Raw genomic sequence first — 18,734 nt, 5'->3', positions numbered from 1 at the left:
CCAAATTCTGGCCATGAACTTTTGTAAATTTTTTTTGATTAATTACATTAAATAATTCATTATTAAAAAACTATTTGCTTTATTTCTTATTTATATACATTTTTTGGTCCTTCGTTGTCGGATTATTAAAACAATTTTTTTTAATTTTTTGGACATTATGAAACGCAATCGTGGTAAGACATTTAATTGAAAAACAGTTAACAAGCTGCACTTGTAATTGCATATGGCAATTGAAAGTGACATATGTATGGATGAAATATGATTTTTTTAATGTGCATGCTAAAATAGATTGAAATAATTGTGTTATACATAAATGATTTAGTAAAATTCTATGAAACAAATGAGTGATATTGAATACAAAGGGGAAGAAACAGTTTTGAACATTTTATTCGAATTTTTGGCATCATAAATTATAATTTAGTAATTATGAATGCAATTAAAATTAAACGGGGCCATGCCAAAGGCACTTTGACTCGTGCGGCGGGTTATGCAGATTCTTTACCAGAAGACGTCACGTTATCAGAGCTTGAGATTCGTTTAGAAAGACTTTACCAAGCGTGGTTAGATTTCTTGTCTCTAAATCATGAACTATGCGATTTTTGTGATGAGGAAAATTTTGTTGATCCGGGTCCTGAGTTCGGAGAATACGAAGAAAAATATTTAAAAGCCCATTCGGTTTTTACAAATAGGGTTCGTGAATTAAATTCTCAGAACGTTAGCGCTGACGACTCAATAATAGAAAAATTAGCAGATCAACAGACTTCCTTTTTAAAAACTTTAAACTCCGCAACACAAAAATCATCGGTTAAGTTACCAACTGCTAATATTCCCATTTTTGATGGCAAATATGAGGATTGGTACGAGTTTAAGGATCTTTTTCAAAGTTCGGTTGACCGGAATAAAAGCGGTTCGCAAAAGTTTCAATACCTCAAATCGTTTCTGCGAGGTAATGCTGCGGGCTTACTAAAACATATGCGATGTTCGGAAGATAATTATATCGAGGCTTGGGACAGGTTAGAGGCAAGATATGAAAAAAAGAATCTTATTGTGCAGGCTTTTGTTGAACCTTTTCTTTCATTACCTTCGTCCAACTCCGAAAATATTCAGTTACTCCGTAAGATCACAGATGGGGCCGACGAAGTTATTCGTGGATTAAACGCATTGCAGTGTAACAATCGTGATCCTTGGCTAATATATTTGCTACTGCAAAAGGTAGATTCGGACACTAGACAAGCTTGGGCAGATAATTTAGGTGCCAAAGAAGATCCTTCGATAGACCAATTGTTAAATTTTCTGCAATCTCGGTGTAGTGTATTAGAAGCATGCAGTTCGGTTACATCAACACGAAAGAAACCCCTCGCATCAGTTCGATCACATTATGTAGAATCAACACAAACTTGCCCCAAATGCCATGGTAGTCATATCTTGCCACAATGCACAGATTTTATTAGTCTCGATGTCGTTTCTCGTCGTGAATTTGTCAAAAAACATTCGGTTTGTTTTAACTGCCTTCGTCAAGGTCATGGTTCCTATAAATGTCGGTCAAACTTTCTGTGTAAGACGTGCAAAGCTCGTCACCATTCACTTGTTCATCCTACACAAAATCCAGCAATTGAAGCTTCTTCTTCGAATAATATTCAACCTAATAATACAACACCTCCCACAAATCCTACGATTGTTTCTAATCATTCGCTTGAATCTTCTTGTTCGTCTCAAACAATTCTTCCTACAGCAATTGTTAAGATTCAAGATAACCAGGGATCTTTTCAAAACATACGCGTGTTGCTCGATACAGGTTCTCAGGTTTCGTTTATAACCGAACGTGCAGTTCAATGCCTGGGCCTTAAACGCAAACGATCTCGTATCCCAATAACAGGAACTGCATCAACTTCAGCTGGTGTAACTAATGGATTAGTTACCACCAACCTTCGCTCTCGTTTTAACTCTAGTTTCGTTGAAGTTGATTGTTTCGTAATTTCAAAACTTATTTCGGTATTGCCATCGTTTTCAATCGGTAACATAGATTCAAGTCTTTTGCTACTCGATCTTGCAGATCCAACTTTTAATGAGCCTGGCGAAAAAGATATTTTGATAGGTGCAGATAAGGTGTTTAGTATCATAACTGGCCCAGCAACTCGAGCAGATCATCAATCACCGGAAAGGATTCCCACAATATTTGGCTGGGCTGTTGTTGGTCAATTTAACCAAAAACCTTCTGGGGTTGTTAATTTCTGCACAAAATTAGACTTTAGTCAATGTTTCGACCTTGAGAGGTTTTGGAGGTTAGAGGAAGTGTCATATGTACCTGTCCTTTCTTTAGAAGAGCAACAAGCTGAAGATAGTTTTACTAACACTCACTTTCACCATTCAGATGGAAAATTTGTGGTAGAATTACCTTTCACGTCAAATCAAAGGCCTTATTTCGGAAATTCTCTTTCAATCGCTTTAAATCGACTACAGTCAATCGAAAGAAAATTTATTTCAAATCCTGATTTAAAAAATCAATACACAAGTTTTATGAATGAATACTTATCACTAGGACACATGGAAGAGGTACACTCCGCTTCAACTGAATAAGCACACAAATTTTCAAAGGTATTTTGTCCATTTTTTCCTAAGATTGAGCTTTCATGTAACATTTGATGATGTTTACAGTCAGCTTGCGATGTAGAGAAACCAAATCAGAAAGAATAATTCTCAAAGTACCGCTATTTTTTTTCGTGTTCTCTTACAAAGCGTCCCATATGGAAAAATGCAGTTTTTTTTGCGTCAACTGAATAGACACACGGTCTTTGAAGGTCAATATCTTCGTTGTTTATGAGAGTTTTGAGATGTTTAGCATACCAAATCAAAGGTTGAAATGTTCTCAGTGAGATTTTGTCATTTAATTAAAATTTAAAAAAAAGTAGTAGATTAAAAGCTTTGAATACTGTCGACAGAGCTAAAATTAATTTGTTAACGGAACAAGTACTGACCGGGTCTGCTATAGCTACCAAAATTGATCGGAGTTTTAGTGTGTTGCCTATTCGTACCTCAAAAATAAAAGTTCGTACAGGAAAAATATGAATTAAGGTAAAAAACGGCAAAAATAGCAGTTAATCGACGAGAAATTTTGAGATCTGCCTCCAATTCATTTGACTCTGGGGCAAAAATCAAACAAAAAGCTGGTGTTTCTGCAAGTGTTTCAACACTCCGCAGAGAAATTAACAGCACGGATCATTTTAACCCATTAAAAGACCAAAAGAAACCAACTTTAAACAAGCAACAAAAAGGTATTCGTTTAGAATTTTCTAGACTCCATATGAGCTGGAAAAATGAGTGACGCAAAGTGGTTTTTTTTCATTTGAAAAAGGTCAATTTTGATGGATTGATAATTGAAGTCATGGGGGCCATCAAAATTGACCTCAGTACTTGTTCCGTTAACAAATTAATTTTAGCTCTGTCGACAGTATTCAAAGCTTTTAATCTACTACTTTTTTTTAAATTTTAATTAAATGACAAAATCTCACTGAGAACATTTCAACCTTTGATTTGGTATGCTAAACACCTCAAAACTCTCATAAACAACGAAGATATTGACCTTGAAAGACCGTGTGTCTATTCAGTTGACGCAAAAAAAACTGCATTTTTCCATATGGGACGCTTTGTAAGAGAACACGAAAAAAAATAGCGGTACTTTGAGAATTATTCTTTCTGATTTGGTTTCTCTACATCGCAAGCTAACTGTAAACATCATCAAATGTTACATGAAAGCTCAATCTTAGGAAAAAATGGACAAAATACCTTTGAAAATTTGTGTGCTTATTCAGTTGAAGCGGAGTGTAACTTCAAATGAGATCGCAATTGATAACAACAATTGTTACTATCTACCCCATCACGCTGTTTTTAAAAATGATAGTAGCACAACGAAAATAAGGGTAGTTTTTGACGGTTCAGCAAAATCTTATAATAGTACTTCGTTACACGAATGTCTTCTCGTAGGCCCCACAATTCAACGTGATATATTTTCGATATGCCTTAGATTTCGTCGGCATAAATACACAATATCGGGGGACATCGAGAAAATGTACCGTCAAATATGGGTATCACCTAAACATACCGGCTTTCAAAGAATAGTTTGGCGAGAAACACCTGAAAGTCCTATAAAACATTATCGTCTTCTTACGGTCACTTATGGCACTGCTTCGGCAGCTGTTCGATCACTGAAACAAGTAGCTCTTGAATCCGCTCTTTCTCATCCTGTTGCTTCATCCGTTATCCTTAACGACTTCTATGTCGACGACGTAATGACTGGGGCAGATTCTATCGATGATGTGATTAAGCTGCAAAAGGATCTTGTAGAACTATTAAAATCTGCCGGATTTCATCTCAGAAAGTGGACAACCAACTGCTGGCCTTTGCTGCTGTCTATGCCAGAACAACAGAGGGAATTGTCTCCAGTGGAATTTGAGGAATCAAGCTCAGTAAAATTATTAGGCTTGCAATGGTGTCCATCGAGGGATTCTTTTTACTACAAGGTTCGCTTGGATAAATGTCACACTGTCACTAAACGTCGGATACTCTCTGAATCATCTAGAATTTTTGACCCAATAGGATTTTTGGCTCCAGTGGTAGTTGGAGTTAAAATTATTATGCAGGATATCTGGAAAGAAAAGTTATCTTGGGACAAAGTAGCTCCAGAGTATCTTGCTGATCGCTGGACATTAATTCATCAAGAACTTCATCAGCTTGAAAATTTGAGTATCCCTAGGATAATGTGGTCGAACAAAAGCAATTACGAATTGCATGGCTTCTGCGATGCATCATTAGACGCATATGGAGCTGTTGTTTATTGCAGAAGCGTTAACCCAGACAAAAGTGTATCAGTTTCATTGGTGGCAGCTAAAACTAAAGTTGCACCTATTAAAATACTCTCGCTACCCAGACTTGAACTCTGTGGAGCTCTTCTTTTAACTCGTCTAATAAGTAAAATTCAGATTTCTTTACAGGAGAAAGAAACCAAAATATTTGCTTGGACGGATTCAGCCATAGTTCTTCATTGGCTGTCAGCACTCCCAAAAAGATGGTCGGTATTTATTGGCAATCGCACGTCGGCGATATTGTCTTTAATACCTCGTAAGATGTGGAACCACGTACGCTCGGCCAGCAACCCTGCAGATATTGCTTCTCGTGGTATTTCACCATCACATTTGTGCGCAAATGAGATGTGGTGGAAAGGACCTCATTGGCTCAGCTTGGACAGAAATCTTTGGCCTACATCAACCACCGTTTCTGAAGAGTTTTCAGAAGAAGAGTTAGAAGAGAGAATAGTACCCATAACAAAGGTATTTGTATCTAATTTACAAACTAACAATTTTTTGGATCCTATTATTGTAGATAAATTGATTAAAAAAGTATCTAACTGGAATAAACTTATTCGTATAGTTGCATATGTGCGCCGGTTTTTATCTAACTATTATCGAGACCCTGAACATCGTAATTTTGAACCTTTGTCTACTAAAGAATTATTACATTCTAAAATTGTTATTATCAAAAAGGTGCAGTTTTGGTTGTTTTCGTTTGAAATCGATCTTCTTAAGAATTATAAACCATTACCTAAAAGAAATAAACTTGTATCGCTTACCCCTTTTCTTGATTCCTACGGAGTGCTTCGCGTTGGAGGTCGTATTCAGGAATCAACTCTGAGCTATGATCAAAAACACCCTATGATTTTATGTAAAACTCGTCCGATATCTGAACTTATAGTAACTTATAAACATAATCAATATTTACATTCGGGAGTAACATTAACTTTTTCGTTAATTAAAGCAAGTTATCATATACTCGGCTGTAGAAATCTCATCCGTAAAATAGTACACAATTGTGAAGTTTGTTTTCGTCAACGTGTTGTAACTTCACAGCAGCTTATGGGTAATCTTCCAATTGATCGGGTACTTTATTCCCGACCTTTCAGCAAGGTTGGCTGTGATTACGCCGGTCCAATCACGTTGCGGTCAACTAGTTTACGAAATCCGAAATTTGTAAAGGCATATACATATAGCCTTATTCGTTTGCTTCGTTACAAAAGGAATCTACCTGGAACTAGTGGGAGACCTCTTGACAAATGCGTTTTTGTTAGCCCTAGATCGTTTCGTCGCGCGTCGCGGTAAACCAAGCGAAATTTGGAGCGATAATGGAACTAACTTTCATGGAGCAAAACGTACTCTCGACGAAATGTATAGTCAACTTATTAGTCAACACCATAACACCATTGTAGCTGATCACCTTTCTAAATATAATATAAGTTGGAAATTTATACCTCCTGCTGCCCCTCATTTTGTAGGGCTTTGGGAGGCAGGTGTAAAATCTGTCAAGACTCACCTCAAACGAGTTATTGGTGACAGCAAATTGACATACGAAGAGATGTACACTTTATTAACAAAAATCGAAGGTGTTCTGAATTCACGCCCAATGTGGCATGTATCAGATACAGAACCGACTGCATTAAGTCCATCACATTTTATGATTGGGGAGCAATATATCGCAGTTCCTCAATCCAATATTGCAAACAATAACATTAAAACTAATTGGTTTGCTTTACAGACCCTCCTCAAAGGCTTCTGGAAGCGATGGCATCAGGAATACCTGACATCCCTTCAGCATCGACCAAAGTGGCAACAACGGAAGATGAATCTTCAAGTTAATGATGTTGTCCTTCTCAAAGAAACTAATTTGCCACCTTCAAAATGGATTATCGGTCGTATCCCAGAAGTCCATCCTGGGAAAGACGGTGAAGTCAGAGTTGTTACCATTCAAACGAATTTTGGAACCTACATTCGTCCAATTGCTAAAGTAGCCCCACTTCCTAGTGCTGAAAGAGTCTTCCAGGGGGGGCTGAATGTTCTGAAATGTGCTGCACAAACATTTAAAAAAACCAAACATTTACCAATGCACCCTAAATTATTCTATGTTCCATTTTCATCTTTGTTAAATTCTTTTATGTTCTCTCATCTTACCGGCCAATGCAGATTTATTCTTTTTCTTGCTTATCAACTAATACTAATGCATACTTAAAAACTACAGCTAATGCTAATTTTCACAAAAGCTAACTCGCTCTCTTGCTGTTTGACCATCACCGTGTTCACATCAAAAATTGTTTAGCTCCGCGATAAAATCTATCCAAATTCTGGCCATGAACTTTTTTTTAATTTTTTTTGATTAATTACATTAAATAATTCATTATTAAAAAACTATTTGCTTTATTTCTTATTTATATACACAGATGATTACCTCGCTGATTCTGTATTTGATTTCCCCAATCTTGGTGTTTGGCGTTCAGATAACCGGCCATGAGGATATAGTTTTTCTCCAAATTCAGTCGTAGGACTTGAAAAAGTTTTTCGAGTTCTGCCGTAAAGTCAGTTGGTTGAGGTGCTTCTGGCGCATAAGCTGCGACTGCATTCACCCGCTTTCCATGCTGGAGAGGGATGCATACAATGCACACCTCAAGCGTTCGAAATTTTCGCGTTTTCACTATTGTATATTAGCTTATAACTAATGCCTTTACGTATGAAGATTGCAACACCGCCCCCTTGAGTGGAGTCGGGCCGGTCTCTTCTTACGATATTGTCAGTTTATTTTTCTGGTTTAGCTTAGTTTCGCTAGCCATAAACACATCGGGACATAGATCTTTCAACAACTGGAAAAGGTTAGCTCTACGTTCGACCCTACACGGAGAGAAAATAAGGCATGTACCACCTTATTTCTGGTACATTTAACTATAATGTAAAGTTAATATAGGGATGACTCCCCAATAAGATCAAATTTACCTAACTGTTCTAGTAAATTCGTAGCTTCTGATTTACTTTACAGTAAAGCCTTTTTTATTATGAATTTCAAACAAAAATTACTAGAAGTAAGGTACATATTTTACCTTACTTTAAGGCTGAAAATACTTCTTTTTAAAGTAACTTGAACTGGTGTGGAAGGTAAATAATGTATGAGGAAATAAAGTCAATTTTATACTATTAATGTTAGTTTCCTAAAGAAGTTATTGTAATGCATGAATCTACCAATATTATAATAAAATAAAAGTACTAATAATAACAATTATTGGAAAACATAACTTAGGTAACACGTATTTCCCCCTCTAAACCATTTAGTACGAAGTAAGTGAGCGTGAGCCAGTTATCTTTTTCAATAATTATTATCACTTTTATTTTATTACAATATTGGTAGATTCTTGCATTACAATTTTCTTCAGGAAACTATTATTAATAATATGAAATTACCTTAATTTGTTAAGAATATCCCAGCCGCAATTACGGAGAAAACGATGCAAAAGATAAGACAGAAAATAGGTACTGAAAGAAAAAATTATATTTTCCAAAAGAAAAAAAAAAAACACATGATGATGTAAAATTCTGGTGTAAGACTTCGTTCCAGAAATCGAAGATTAAATCCTCTTTTATTGAATCCTCGAAACAGTGCTCCTCCATTAGGCATTTCATGTTAAAACTCGTCGACATGAAAAGAATCATTTCCATTGGAAGCTTAAAGAAAACAATTATTGTTTGTTTTTGTTAATGATTTAATTTATTAAAAAATTTTCACATAACTACAAATTATAAAAACAAATGGAAAAGACACTTACTTTTTCTAGAATTATTCCGCACTCAACTATGTTAAAGAAAAAAACACACAAAGGGAAAACGAAATGGCGCACTTTTAAATGTCACCATGAGTCTTTTTTTTTGTATCTAGGACACTGTTCTGTAAGGTAAAACTTGCAAAATCCACCCAGAAACACTTAAATAGTTTTAACTAGAATTTTAAAGTAAAAAAAGTGATACAATGTTTTAGTTGAAAATATATTTTACCTTACATAAAGAAAATATTACTACAGGTAAAGTTTGTACTACTTTATTCTATTCACCATAGTTTTCTTGTCAAAATAACTTTACGGAAACAAGAAATGTTCAATACGTAAGGTAAATTTTACTTAAAATCTAGGGCTTTTTACTTTAATTTCCTTACTAGTCATATGGAGTATAAAATACTAGATTCATTTTTCTCCGTGTAGTCAGTGAATTTACATTCACAGCTAGGATCCCAAAGGGCCTCTCTGACAGCGCGTCCATTACGACCTAAGTTGCGTTAAGCTAGGCAGTTGAGTGAAGATATGATCTACCCTCACTGTCTGCTCCCTTATCTGGCTTTGAAGCCCTGTTAACTGTGCTTGAATGCTCAGTAACAAGGTCAAAACCTCTGATTCCGCCGCCGGTGCTTTAGGCACGGAGGCATGTTGGACAACCTTTGGTGTCTTTTGTGTCGCCTTTGGTATTGCTCTTTGCGCCATTTGGGCGAAAGATATACTTGAGTTGACAATCGGAGCACGCCCTACTGGACGTTTTTCAACGACAGCCTGCCCCACCGTTTTCTGCTGCTTCATTTGCTGAAACCTCGGACAGCCCCGATAATAAGCAGGGTGCCCGACGCTTCCGCAGACTGCGCATTTTAGCTGGGCCTTATCTTCGACCCGTTCCTCCCCGAGTTTGCACTCCCCCTTATTGTGGTTCTCTCCACACTTGACACAGCGCGACTGCATTTCGCAGTTGGCTGCGGCATGGCCGAACCTTTGGCAGCGCACGCATTGAAGCATGTCACCGCGCCTTTTTAATTTATCCCAAGTGACAACCTGGTAGTTGAGGACGGTGATAATCCTCAAACCATCCAGTTTGCTGTTGGGTGAAAGCTGTACTAAAAATATCGGCAGCTTCCGTTTTTCCCGCCTGGACAAAGCCGTTTGGAATGGCTTGACGCTGATGATCTCGAGATCATCGCTCGCTTTGCGGCAGAGCTCATCATAGAGCGTCTGGGGTTCCGTGCAGGAATCTATGCCCTTTAGAAGGACCGTTTGGATTTTCTCCAACTTAGGGGTAAAACTGAAGTATTCAGTGGTGGCTTCTTTTAATAAAAATCTAATTTTCTTATGCTCTTCCACTGTGTTGCAGTGGATAGCATGTCTACTATTACTAAGTCTTTTAATAAAAAAATGTTCGCCTATGGCCGACTTACATAGCTTTATAGTGTCCTCTAGGTCCATCCTGAACACATTAATGGGTGGCACATTTTCCTTTTTGCTTCGTGTTGTCTGTGGCTGCTGCTGGTGTACTTTCCCTCGCTGCTGCTCCTGGGCCTGCTGCTGTTGAGTCCGTACCTGCTGCTCACTTCCACTGGGCTTGTCTGCCTGTGCTGTTTGTTGTTGTTGCTGCTTGTTTTGCTGTTTTGGCTGTTGTTGTTGTTGCTGCTGTGGCATTTCTTGCTGCTGCTCTGACACTTGGACGGGCAGCTGTAGTTGTTGTTGTGCACTTTGTGCTGGCAATTGTTGTTGTTGTTGCCGCTGTTGCTGCTTGGCTTCCTGCTTTTGCTTTGGAGCTTGTTGTTGTCGCTGGGGTTCAAGGACTTGCTGTTCCTGCAGTCGAAGCTGCTCTTGTTGTTGTTTTTCCGCTGCTTTGACTGCCTTAGCGGCTTCCTTATCTGCGAGCTGTTGTTTTTCTTTGGCTCTGCGGGCTTCTTGTTTCGCTTTCATGAGCTGGATCAGGGGCGCAACTTCTTGTCTGAGGGCATCCATTTTCCTCTCAAACTCATTAATTTTCGTTTGGAGGGTCTGCTCCTCCTCTTCTTCTTCGTCTGATGACGGCTCTGGGGATGACAGAACAGCGAACTTGTTGCTGTCACCCGAAACGAAATGCCCTTCTCCCCCGTCGGACATATAGTTAACGTCATCATGTTCTGGCTTCTGATGTAGTTTAGCTGCCGCTTCATTATTTGCTGTGCGCGCCGTTTCCTTCTCTTCAGCTGGCAGCTTAGCAGAAGGTTTAGTGGAACGACGTTTCACAAGGTTCGGCTGTGGCTTCAGCGGTTGCCGTCTCCTCTTACCCATATCGGCTGTTGTTGCCGTTGGCTCACTTGCCGTTGGCTTGATTGCCGTTGGATTCTCCTCTGTAGCTGGGGCACCTTTCGATGTCCCCGCTATATCGTCCGATTGCATAAGCTTTGACTCAAGCGAATGCTATTTGCAATGTTTAAGTTAAAAAAAACTTCCAAATTTATTTCGACTCAGGTGGGAATCGAACGCCGCACAGTGGTGCCATTTGACGTTTTTGGCGACAAAATTCATTTGCACGGCCATTTCTGGACGAAAAGTCATGAAATTTGGTACACTGAATGATTATAGTATTTGGTACACTGAATGATATACGTCACGTTTCGAAGATAAAAATTAATTTTGATCTGCTTATATCTCGAAAACGTGACGTCATAAATTTTTTTTGACTCCGGATTTGAATTTAAAACGCTAAAACCTATTAGAATAGTATATTTTGGTTTACGGAAAAAATAAATTCTCAGTTTTATTGAACATTGAAACTTTTCATTATATCATGTTTTCTTATATTTAATTAAAAACATAGTTGGCAACCATATAACCCCAATATTTTCAATTTTCTTATGAAACATAAATAGAAGAGATCTCAAAATTGTAATAAATTAAAAAAAAATGCATGAAATAGCGTAATTAGGGGTCTTAAAGTGTGTTTTACTAAATTGGCATTTTTTGGACTTTGTTCCCAATTTTTTGATTTTTTTGTAAAGAATATGAATCTATGAGTTCTAAATCTTAAATCTAACACCTTTCTGAAATGAATTTAGCCCAATTTCTAGCTTATATACTGTTTTGAAAATGAAAATTCTATTTTAACGCTCATTCTTTCCGCCATTTTGGAGCCGCCATTTTGAATAAAAAAAAGTTGGCAGCCTGTTCGTATTTTCCATACTATAATCATTCATGTTAAGAATACCTTGTTCAAATGTCCTTTAAATAAAAGACCGTTTTAATCAAACAATTTAAAAATTTATTTAACAAACGTTCCTTTATGTTCAGTTTTTCATTTGTTTGATTAAAACGGTCTTTTATTTAAAGGACATTTGAACAAGGTATTCTTAACAGGTTATGGGCCCAGGTCTGGTGTGAACTGCATCAGAAGAAAGAATTCAAGAAATTTAAGAAAATTTAAAAATAAAAAAAAAAAATGGCAAATGAATTCAAGGTCTCAGTCGATAAGCTAGAAGGTCCTAGCGAATGGGCAAAATGGAAATGGCAAATGGGTATGCTTTTCCGTGCGTACGATTTGAAGAATGTCATTTCTGGAGAAAGTCTGTGCCCTGTACTTACATCAGCATCCTGTTAAGATTACCTTTGTTCAAATGTCCTTTAAATAAAAGACCGTTTTAATCAAACAATTTAAAAATTTATTTAACAAACGTTCCTTTATGTTCAGTTTTTCATTTGATAATAATAAATACAATTTATAAAATTTTGCTTGATAAAAACAAATTCCTTATCAGTTAACAGATTGATAAAGTGTTTTATTTGTTCGGTGATTTAAAAACGTTCTAACACTTCCTCCAAAAACACCAAACAAAAAATATAAAAACTATTGTAATTGGTCAATACCTATTTTCTTCCGTAGCATCTGAAGTCGAACACGCTCAAGAGGTTTTGTAAGCAAATCTGCTAGTTGATCAGATCCTGGAATATGTTCCAATTGTATTTCACCTTCAAGAAAACGCTCTCGAACATAAAAATGGCGAACTTCAATATGCTTTGATCTTTTATGAAATTCTGGATTCTTTCCCAACTTAACAGCACTTGCATTATCAATATACAATGTTGGTGCCGGTTCGTTTTGCTCAAGAAGTTCTTGCAAAAGATGTTTAAGCCACATAGCTTCCTTAGCACCTTCACTTGCAGCCATAATCTCAGCTTCAGTTGTTGATAAGGCTACTGTACGTTGAAGTTGACTTGTCCATGAAACAGGCCCACCAGCAAACATTGCAATTACACCACTAGTTGATCTTCTGGTTTTAAGATCACCCGCAAAATCAGCATCACTAAATATTTCTAGCTTTTGTTTGTTTTTGCTTTGGTATCTTATGAATGACTTGCTTGTACCACGGAGATAACGAAAAATACGTTTAACGCTATTCCAGTCATCTTTGGTAGGATTTTCCATTCTTCTGGCAGCAGAACTTACCGCAAAGGCAATGTCAGGTCTTGATGCTGTTGCCAAATACATCAAGCTCCCAACAGCTTCTCTATAAGGAACTTGCTCCTCAACTTCTTTAAATTTTGATGAATTTTCTTCCTCCCGACTCACTGGAGTCGTAACTGGATTACATTCACCCATTTTGAAGCGTTCCAAAATTCTTTCTGTATAATTTTCTTGGCTTAAGTGAATTGAACCATCGCTTGTAATTTTAATCTTCATGCCAAGAAAGTTATCAAGAGTACCAATAGTTATTTTAAATTCATTTTTAAGTTCATGCATAAAATGTTGAATTTCTTCTTCGTTGTTGCCCAAAACTAGTCCATCGTCAACGTAAATAGCTACATACAAAACTTTTTCTTCTTCGTTGCGATAAAATAAGCATGGATCAGCTTTACTGTTCTTCAAACCCGTCTTTTCCATGAAACTTAGGAAACGTTTATGCCAACAACGAGGGGCTTGTTTGAGTCCATACAAACTCCCTTTTAAACGACATACTCTTCCAGTTCCATCTTGAAAACCTTCAGGCTGGTCCAAGTAAACTTCCTCCTCAAGAGAACCATATAAAAATGCTGTTTTGACATCAAACTGCTGCATTTTTAATCTTTTCGTTGCAGCTAAAGCTTTTTGTTGAACATACCCTTTTGCAACAAGTCGTGCTTTGTATCGAGGCTTCTCACCGTTTGTTGCATTTTTCACACGGAAGACCCAACGATTTTGAACAGTTTTCAAGTTTTCGGGTCTTTCTACAAGTTCCCAAGTTCGATTTTCTTCTAAAGATGATAATTCTTCTTTCATTGCTGAAAGCCATTCCATACTTTCTGGAGACTTTAAGGCTTCACAGTAAGACTTCGGTTCTTTGTTGAAATTACCTTCTTCTGCCAACATCAAAAACTCGCCTCCTGTCATCCAGCTTGGCATTCTTCTTTCTCTTCTGTTGAAGACTTCATTTGCAATTACTTTTGCGCCATCAGCTTCACTTTTTTCATTGTCAGATTCAGGATCAATTTCAATAGGTTCTTCAACAATCGCATCATTTTCTTCAAGACAATCCGATACAACCTCTGATCTTCTTAGATTACTTTCTCCTTCATTGATGATCAAAAACTCAACCTTTTCTTTTTCTTTTTGAATTTTTGTATCATCATTTCTTATTTCATCTTCGAATTTCTCGGGCTTCGAATTGCAGACTACCTCTGGCTTGAAAATAACGTCATGACTGCATACAATCTTCTTTTGATTTGGAATCCAAACTCTATAACCATCTTTCTCATTCACATATCCAACCATTCTTCCATACACAGCTTTTTCATCGAATTTCTTTCGTTGTTCTTTCGGTACGTGAACATAACAACCAGTGCCAAAGATACGAAAATGATTAAGAGATCTTAGTTGTTTCCCATACCATAATTCATACGGAACCTTGTTTTCAATTGGTGTAGGTCCTGTATGATTCAAAACATATGCTGCTGTATTACATGCTTCAGCCCACAGGCATTTCGGTAACTTGCTGGAAACTCTCATACTTCTAGCTGCTTCCACAATAGTTCGGTTTTCTCTTTCTGCGACGCCATTCTGTTGTGGCGTATAGGGAGGACTAATAAATTGTTCAATGCCGAATTTTGACAGTAAGTCAGCAATTTCTTTATTGTCAAACTCCCTACCACCATCGCATCTCAATTTCTTGACTATGTGCCCATTGGTTCTAGCTTCATTAAGGAAAGTTTCAAGAGGTTTACATACCTGACTTTTGTGCTTCAAAAAGAACAGCCTTCGATACTTGCTAAAGTCATCTTTGAAACAGACATAGTATCGAGATCCTCCTACTGATGTTGTTTCAGTCGGCCCAAGAACATCTGCATGGATAAGCTCTCCAACAGTTACTGACCGATCACATCTTAAATTGAAGGGAAGTCGGTGCATTTTACCAACAGCACAACCGTCACAAAACTCTTCTCCACTTTCAGACACTTGTATGTTCATCTTCTTAAGAATTTTCTTCACTTGACGCTTATTCTGATGAGCAAAACGTTCATGATACACTTGAAGGGTTTCTGGAACTTTTGACATGTACACTTGCACGTCTTTTGATGGTTTGACAACTTGAATACTTAGAACATACAGCTCATTTTCAAGATATCCATTGACTGCTACTTCACCGTTACTGTCTTTGATTGTAACAATTTTATCATTCATGGTTGTAGTGAAACCATTTCGAGCTGCAGCCTTTACTGAGAAAAGTTGTGCACATGCATCGGGGACATACCATACTTCCTTCAAAGTTGCATCTTCCCACACCCCATCAATGCTCGCCTGAATCTTGATGTTGCCTTTACCATATGCCTTCATTGTGACATCCTGTTTCCCCAGACATATTACTTCAGGTTCATCAAATCGCGAGTAGGATTCGAAGTGCGATTTGTTAGGTGTGATATGTCTTGAAGCTCCACTGTCACAATACCATTGGTTTTGTCTTAATAAATTCTTCATCGTTGCGTTCAGAGAGAACGTCATCAGAGCAATTTGTTTTCTTGAATTCTTGATGTGTACTGGTACGGATTTATTTTGTGGACATTCAGCTGCCCAATGCCCTAACTCTTTGCATTTATTGCATGGAAATTTCATTTTTGCACGGTCTAATTTGCTGCTATTCTTTTCTGGTTGCTTCTTCTTCTTGAATTGTTGCCTTGCAACAAAAGCAGCGCTTTCACTAGAAATCGTATTCGTTTGCTTAATTTCCCTTGTCTCGATAGTGCAAAGTTTTTCAATTAACAGATTAAGTGTTTGCTTTTCTGCAGGAATCGTATCCCACAAATCTCTAAAATTGTCAAATTCTTTGCCTAGAGTTGACATGATTCGACCATTTAGAATCCTCTCAGATAGAGTATTTTCTTTATGCTTGGCAAGTTCATCATTGAGGTCCATAAACAACTTTTGCAATTTCGCAATGTGTGCACTTATGTCCTCTTGGTCTTCTTTTCTAGCTTGAAAGAAACTGTCTATAAGCATATTTAATCTTTGGATGCTGCTTCTTTCGAAACGAGCGCATAGCTTATCCCAAATGTCCTTTGCATGTTCGCATGTCAAAACAAGTTCAGCGATCGGTGAGCTTAATGATGCAGCTATGAAGCCAGCAGCTTTTGCATCTTCTTTCAGCCAATCGTTGTGTTTCTTCTTCTCTTCGGGAGTAGATGCTGATGTAAGTACAGGGCACAGACTTTCTCCAGAAATGACATTCTTCAAATCGTACGCACGGAAAAGCATACCCATTTGCCATTTCCATTTTGCCCATTCGCTAGGACCTTCAAGCTTATCGACTGAGACCTTGAATTCATTTGCCATTTTTTATTTTTAAATTTTCTTAAATTTCTTGAATTCTTTCTTCTGATGCAGTTCACACGAGACCTGGGCCCATAACCTGTTAAGATTACCTTTGTTCAAATGTCCTTTAAATAAAAGACCGTTTTAATCAAACAATTTAAAAATTTATTTAACAAACGTTCCTTTATGTTCAGTTTTTCATTTGATAATAATAAATACAATTTATAAAATTTTGCTTGATAAAAACAAATTCCTTATCAGTTAACAGATTGATAAAGTGTTTTATTTGTTCGGTGATTTAAAAACGTTCTAACAATTCAGTGTACCAAATTTCATGACTTTTCGTCCAGAAATGGCCGTGCAAATGAATTTTGTCGGCAAAAACGAAGAATGGCACCACTGTGCGCCGTTCCTTCGGCTCTCGGGTCCGATGCCACTACCACTGAGCTATCGCTGACTTAATAGCCTTACTCATGGTATAAAAAGACAAGGTATGATCATTAGAGCCGCCATCTTACAAAATGGGGTAATAGTGTTTTGACGTTTGGCATTTGGTAAAGTCAAAAGCAACAACAATTTCCAAGACAAATTTGTTTACAACAACAATTTCAATGGGCTGGGCTGTCAAAACCTTAAGTAGCCATCTTTTTTTCTTTCATTTGACAGTTCTCGATACTGAGTTTTTTCTAATGATCATACCTTCTCTTCTTATACCATGAGCCTTACTGGCTAACTTGATTCCCGTTTACTAAACACTTGCCGAATTCGAATTAAAAATGTTACTATATGTAGGTACCTACAACCTACTTGTTTCACCTACCTACTTAGATACTCATGATTTCATACCCCAGTTCAAGAAGACAAAAAAAAAATAAATAAAAACCAAATCAATGCGCTAGCAAATAAAACTGTGCATGCATTCTTTTTTTCTTGATTTCCAAAAATATCCCAAAACCAGATCTCATTTTCTTATTCCTAACCCTAACCTATCCCATGAAAAAATATTAAAGAACAAAATTTCTTTCTGTCCATAGAAATAGACCTTGTGGCTCGAGCAACGAGTCTTCCTGGCGCACGTTTTTTGTTTCTTTCTATCAAAAGAAAATACGGTTGATGCTGGTCAGTCTGGCTCAACGAGAAAGGTCCATGACAAAAAAAACAACAAAAAAACTTACTCAGTAGTTCAGTACCTAACCTACTCACAAAAGATCTATTAGAAGAGAAAGAAAGAATAAGGAATATGTACCTACTTGTACATACTTGAGTTGGTTTTTTGTTTTTGTTTGTTTTTTTTTTTTTTTTGCAGTTTAGTTTTGTTTTTGTTTCCTTGGATGGCGGGATTGAGTAATTGTGTGTAGGTATGCAAAAGGATTGTGAATGCATTTTAAGAAAGTAGTAGGTACCTGATCAATGAATGAAATTTTGTTCTTTCATATTTTTTCATAGGATAGGTTAGGGTTAAAAATAAACAAATGAGATCTGGTTTTGGGATATTTTTTGTAAATCAAGGAAAAAAGAATGCATGCACAGTTTTATTTGTTTGCGCATTGATTTGTTTTGTGTTTATTTTTTTTGTCTTGTTGAACTGGGGTATCAAATCATGAGTATCCAAGTAGGTAGGTGAAACAAGTAGGTTGTAGGTACCTACATATAGTAACATATCCGCTACACTTTGTTTTTAATTTTGATCAAGTTAAGTTAGTAGGTAGGTGCATCGTACATACCTATGTCGATCAAATAGTAACTATGTACAAACGTTACTTAACGTAGGTAGAACACAGGTATACTTACACAAATAAACTCATTTAAACCGTAGTCAGTCAGATATGTTTGTAATTATATTATGTATGTAGCAAATACTACGTATCTCATTGTTGTAGGTACATTATAATAGGCAGGTTTATGAAATTAAACTAGTTTTATCAACTTTAGATTTTGATCAACTACCTACGATTTTTATTCACAAAACAGAACATAAAAATTTATTTTACAAAAGAAATTATAAATTGTATGTACAAAATAACAACACAGGGATTTTTCGGGTTCCGTAGCCAGAATCATGTAGAGACAATGAAAAATAAAAGAGAGCCAAAAGTGACAAAAAATGAAGTAATTTTCGTGAGAATTTGATAACAAGAGAAGTTTTCGTGAAAATAAACTTGATAGTGGGAGTACGGCAAATGCAGCAAATAATTAAGGTGGAATTAAGTCATTCCTACGAAAGAAAATGTGTAAAACCGGCGCCCTTGTCAAAGCATAAACTTTCCCGCTTTCGCATCGGTGAAAAGCATAGATTCTGGGATGAAAAATGGTTCGACGTCGAAG

The 18,734-nt window shown here is 36.9% G+C and overlaps 1 protein-coding gene across 1 annotated transcript; it reads left to right on the top strand.

Annotated features, from left to right (window-relative positions):
- Positions 1 to 426: 426 nt before the first annotated feature.
- On the top strand, positions 427 to 7,332 carry LOC129906428 (uncharacterized). Its single transcript, XM_055982206.1, has 4 exons — positions 427 to 2,385; positions 3,810 to 5,324; positions 6,583 to 6,847; positions 7,262 to 7,332. Exons 1-4 carry the CDS (start codon positions 427 to 429, stop codon positions 7,330 to 7,332), a joined length of 3,810 nt encoding a protein of 1,269 aa, XP_055838181.1.
- Positions 7,333 to 18,734: the final 11,402 nt, after the last annotated feature.

Source organism: Episyrphus balteatus, chromosome 1 (assembly GCF_945859705.1).
Source record: "Episyrphus balteatus chromosome 1, idEpiBalt1.1, whole genome shotgun sequence".
In the NCBI taxonomy this organism is placed as follows: Eukaryota; Metazoa; Arthropoda; class Insecta; order Diptera; family Syrphidae; genus Episyrphus; species Episyrphus balteatus.
Note: the sequence above shows the minus strand (reverse complement) of the source record. Positions and strands in the feature narration are given on the sequence as shown.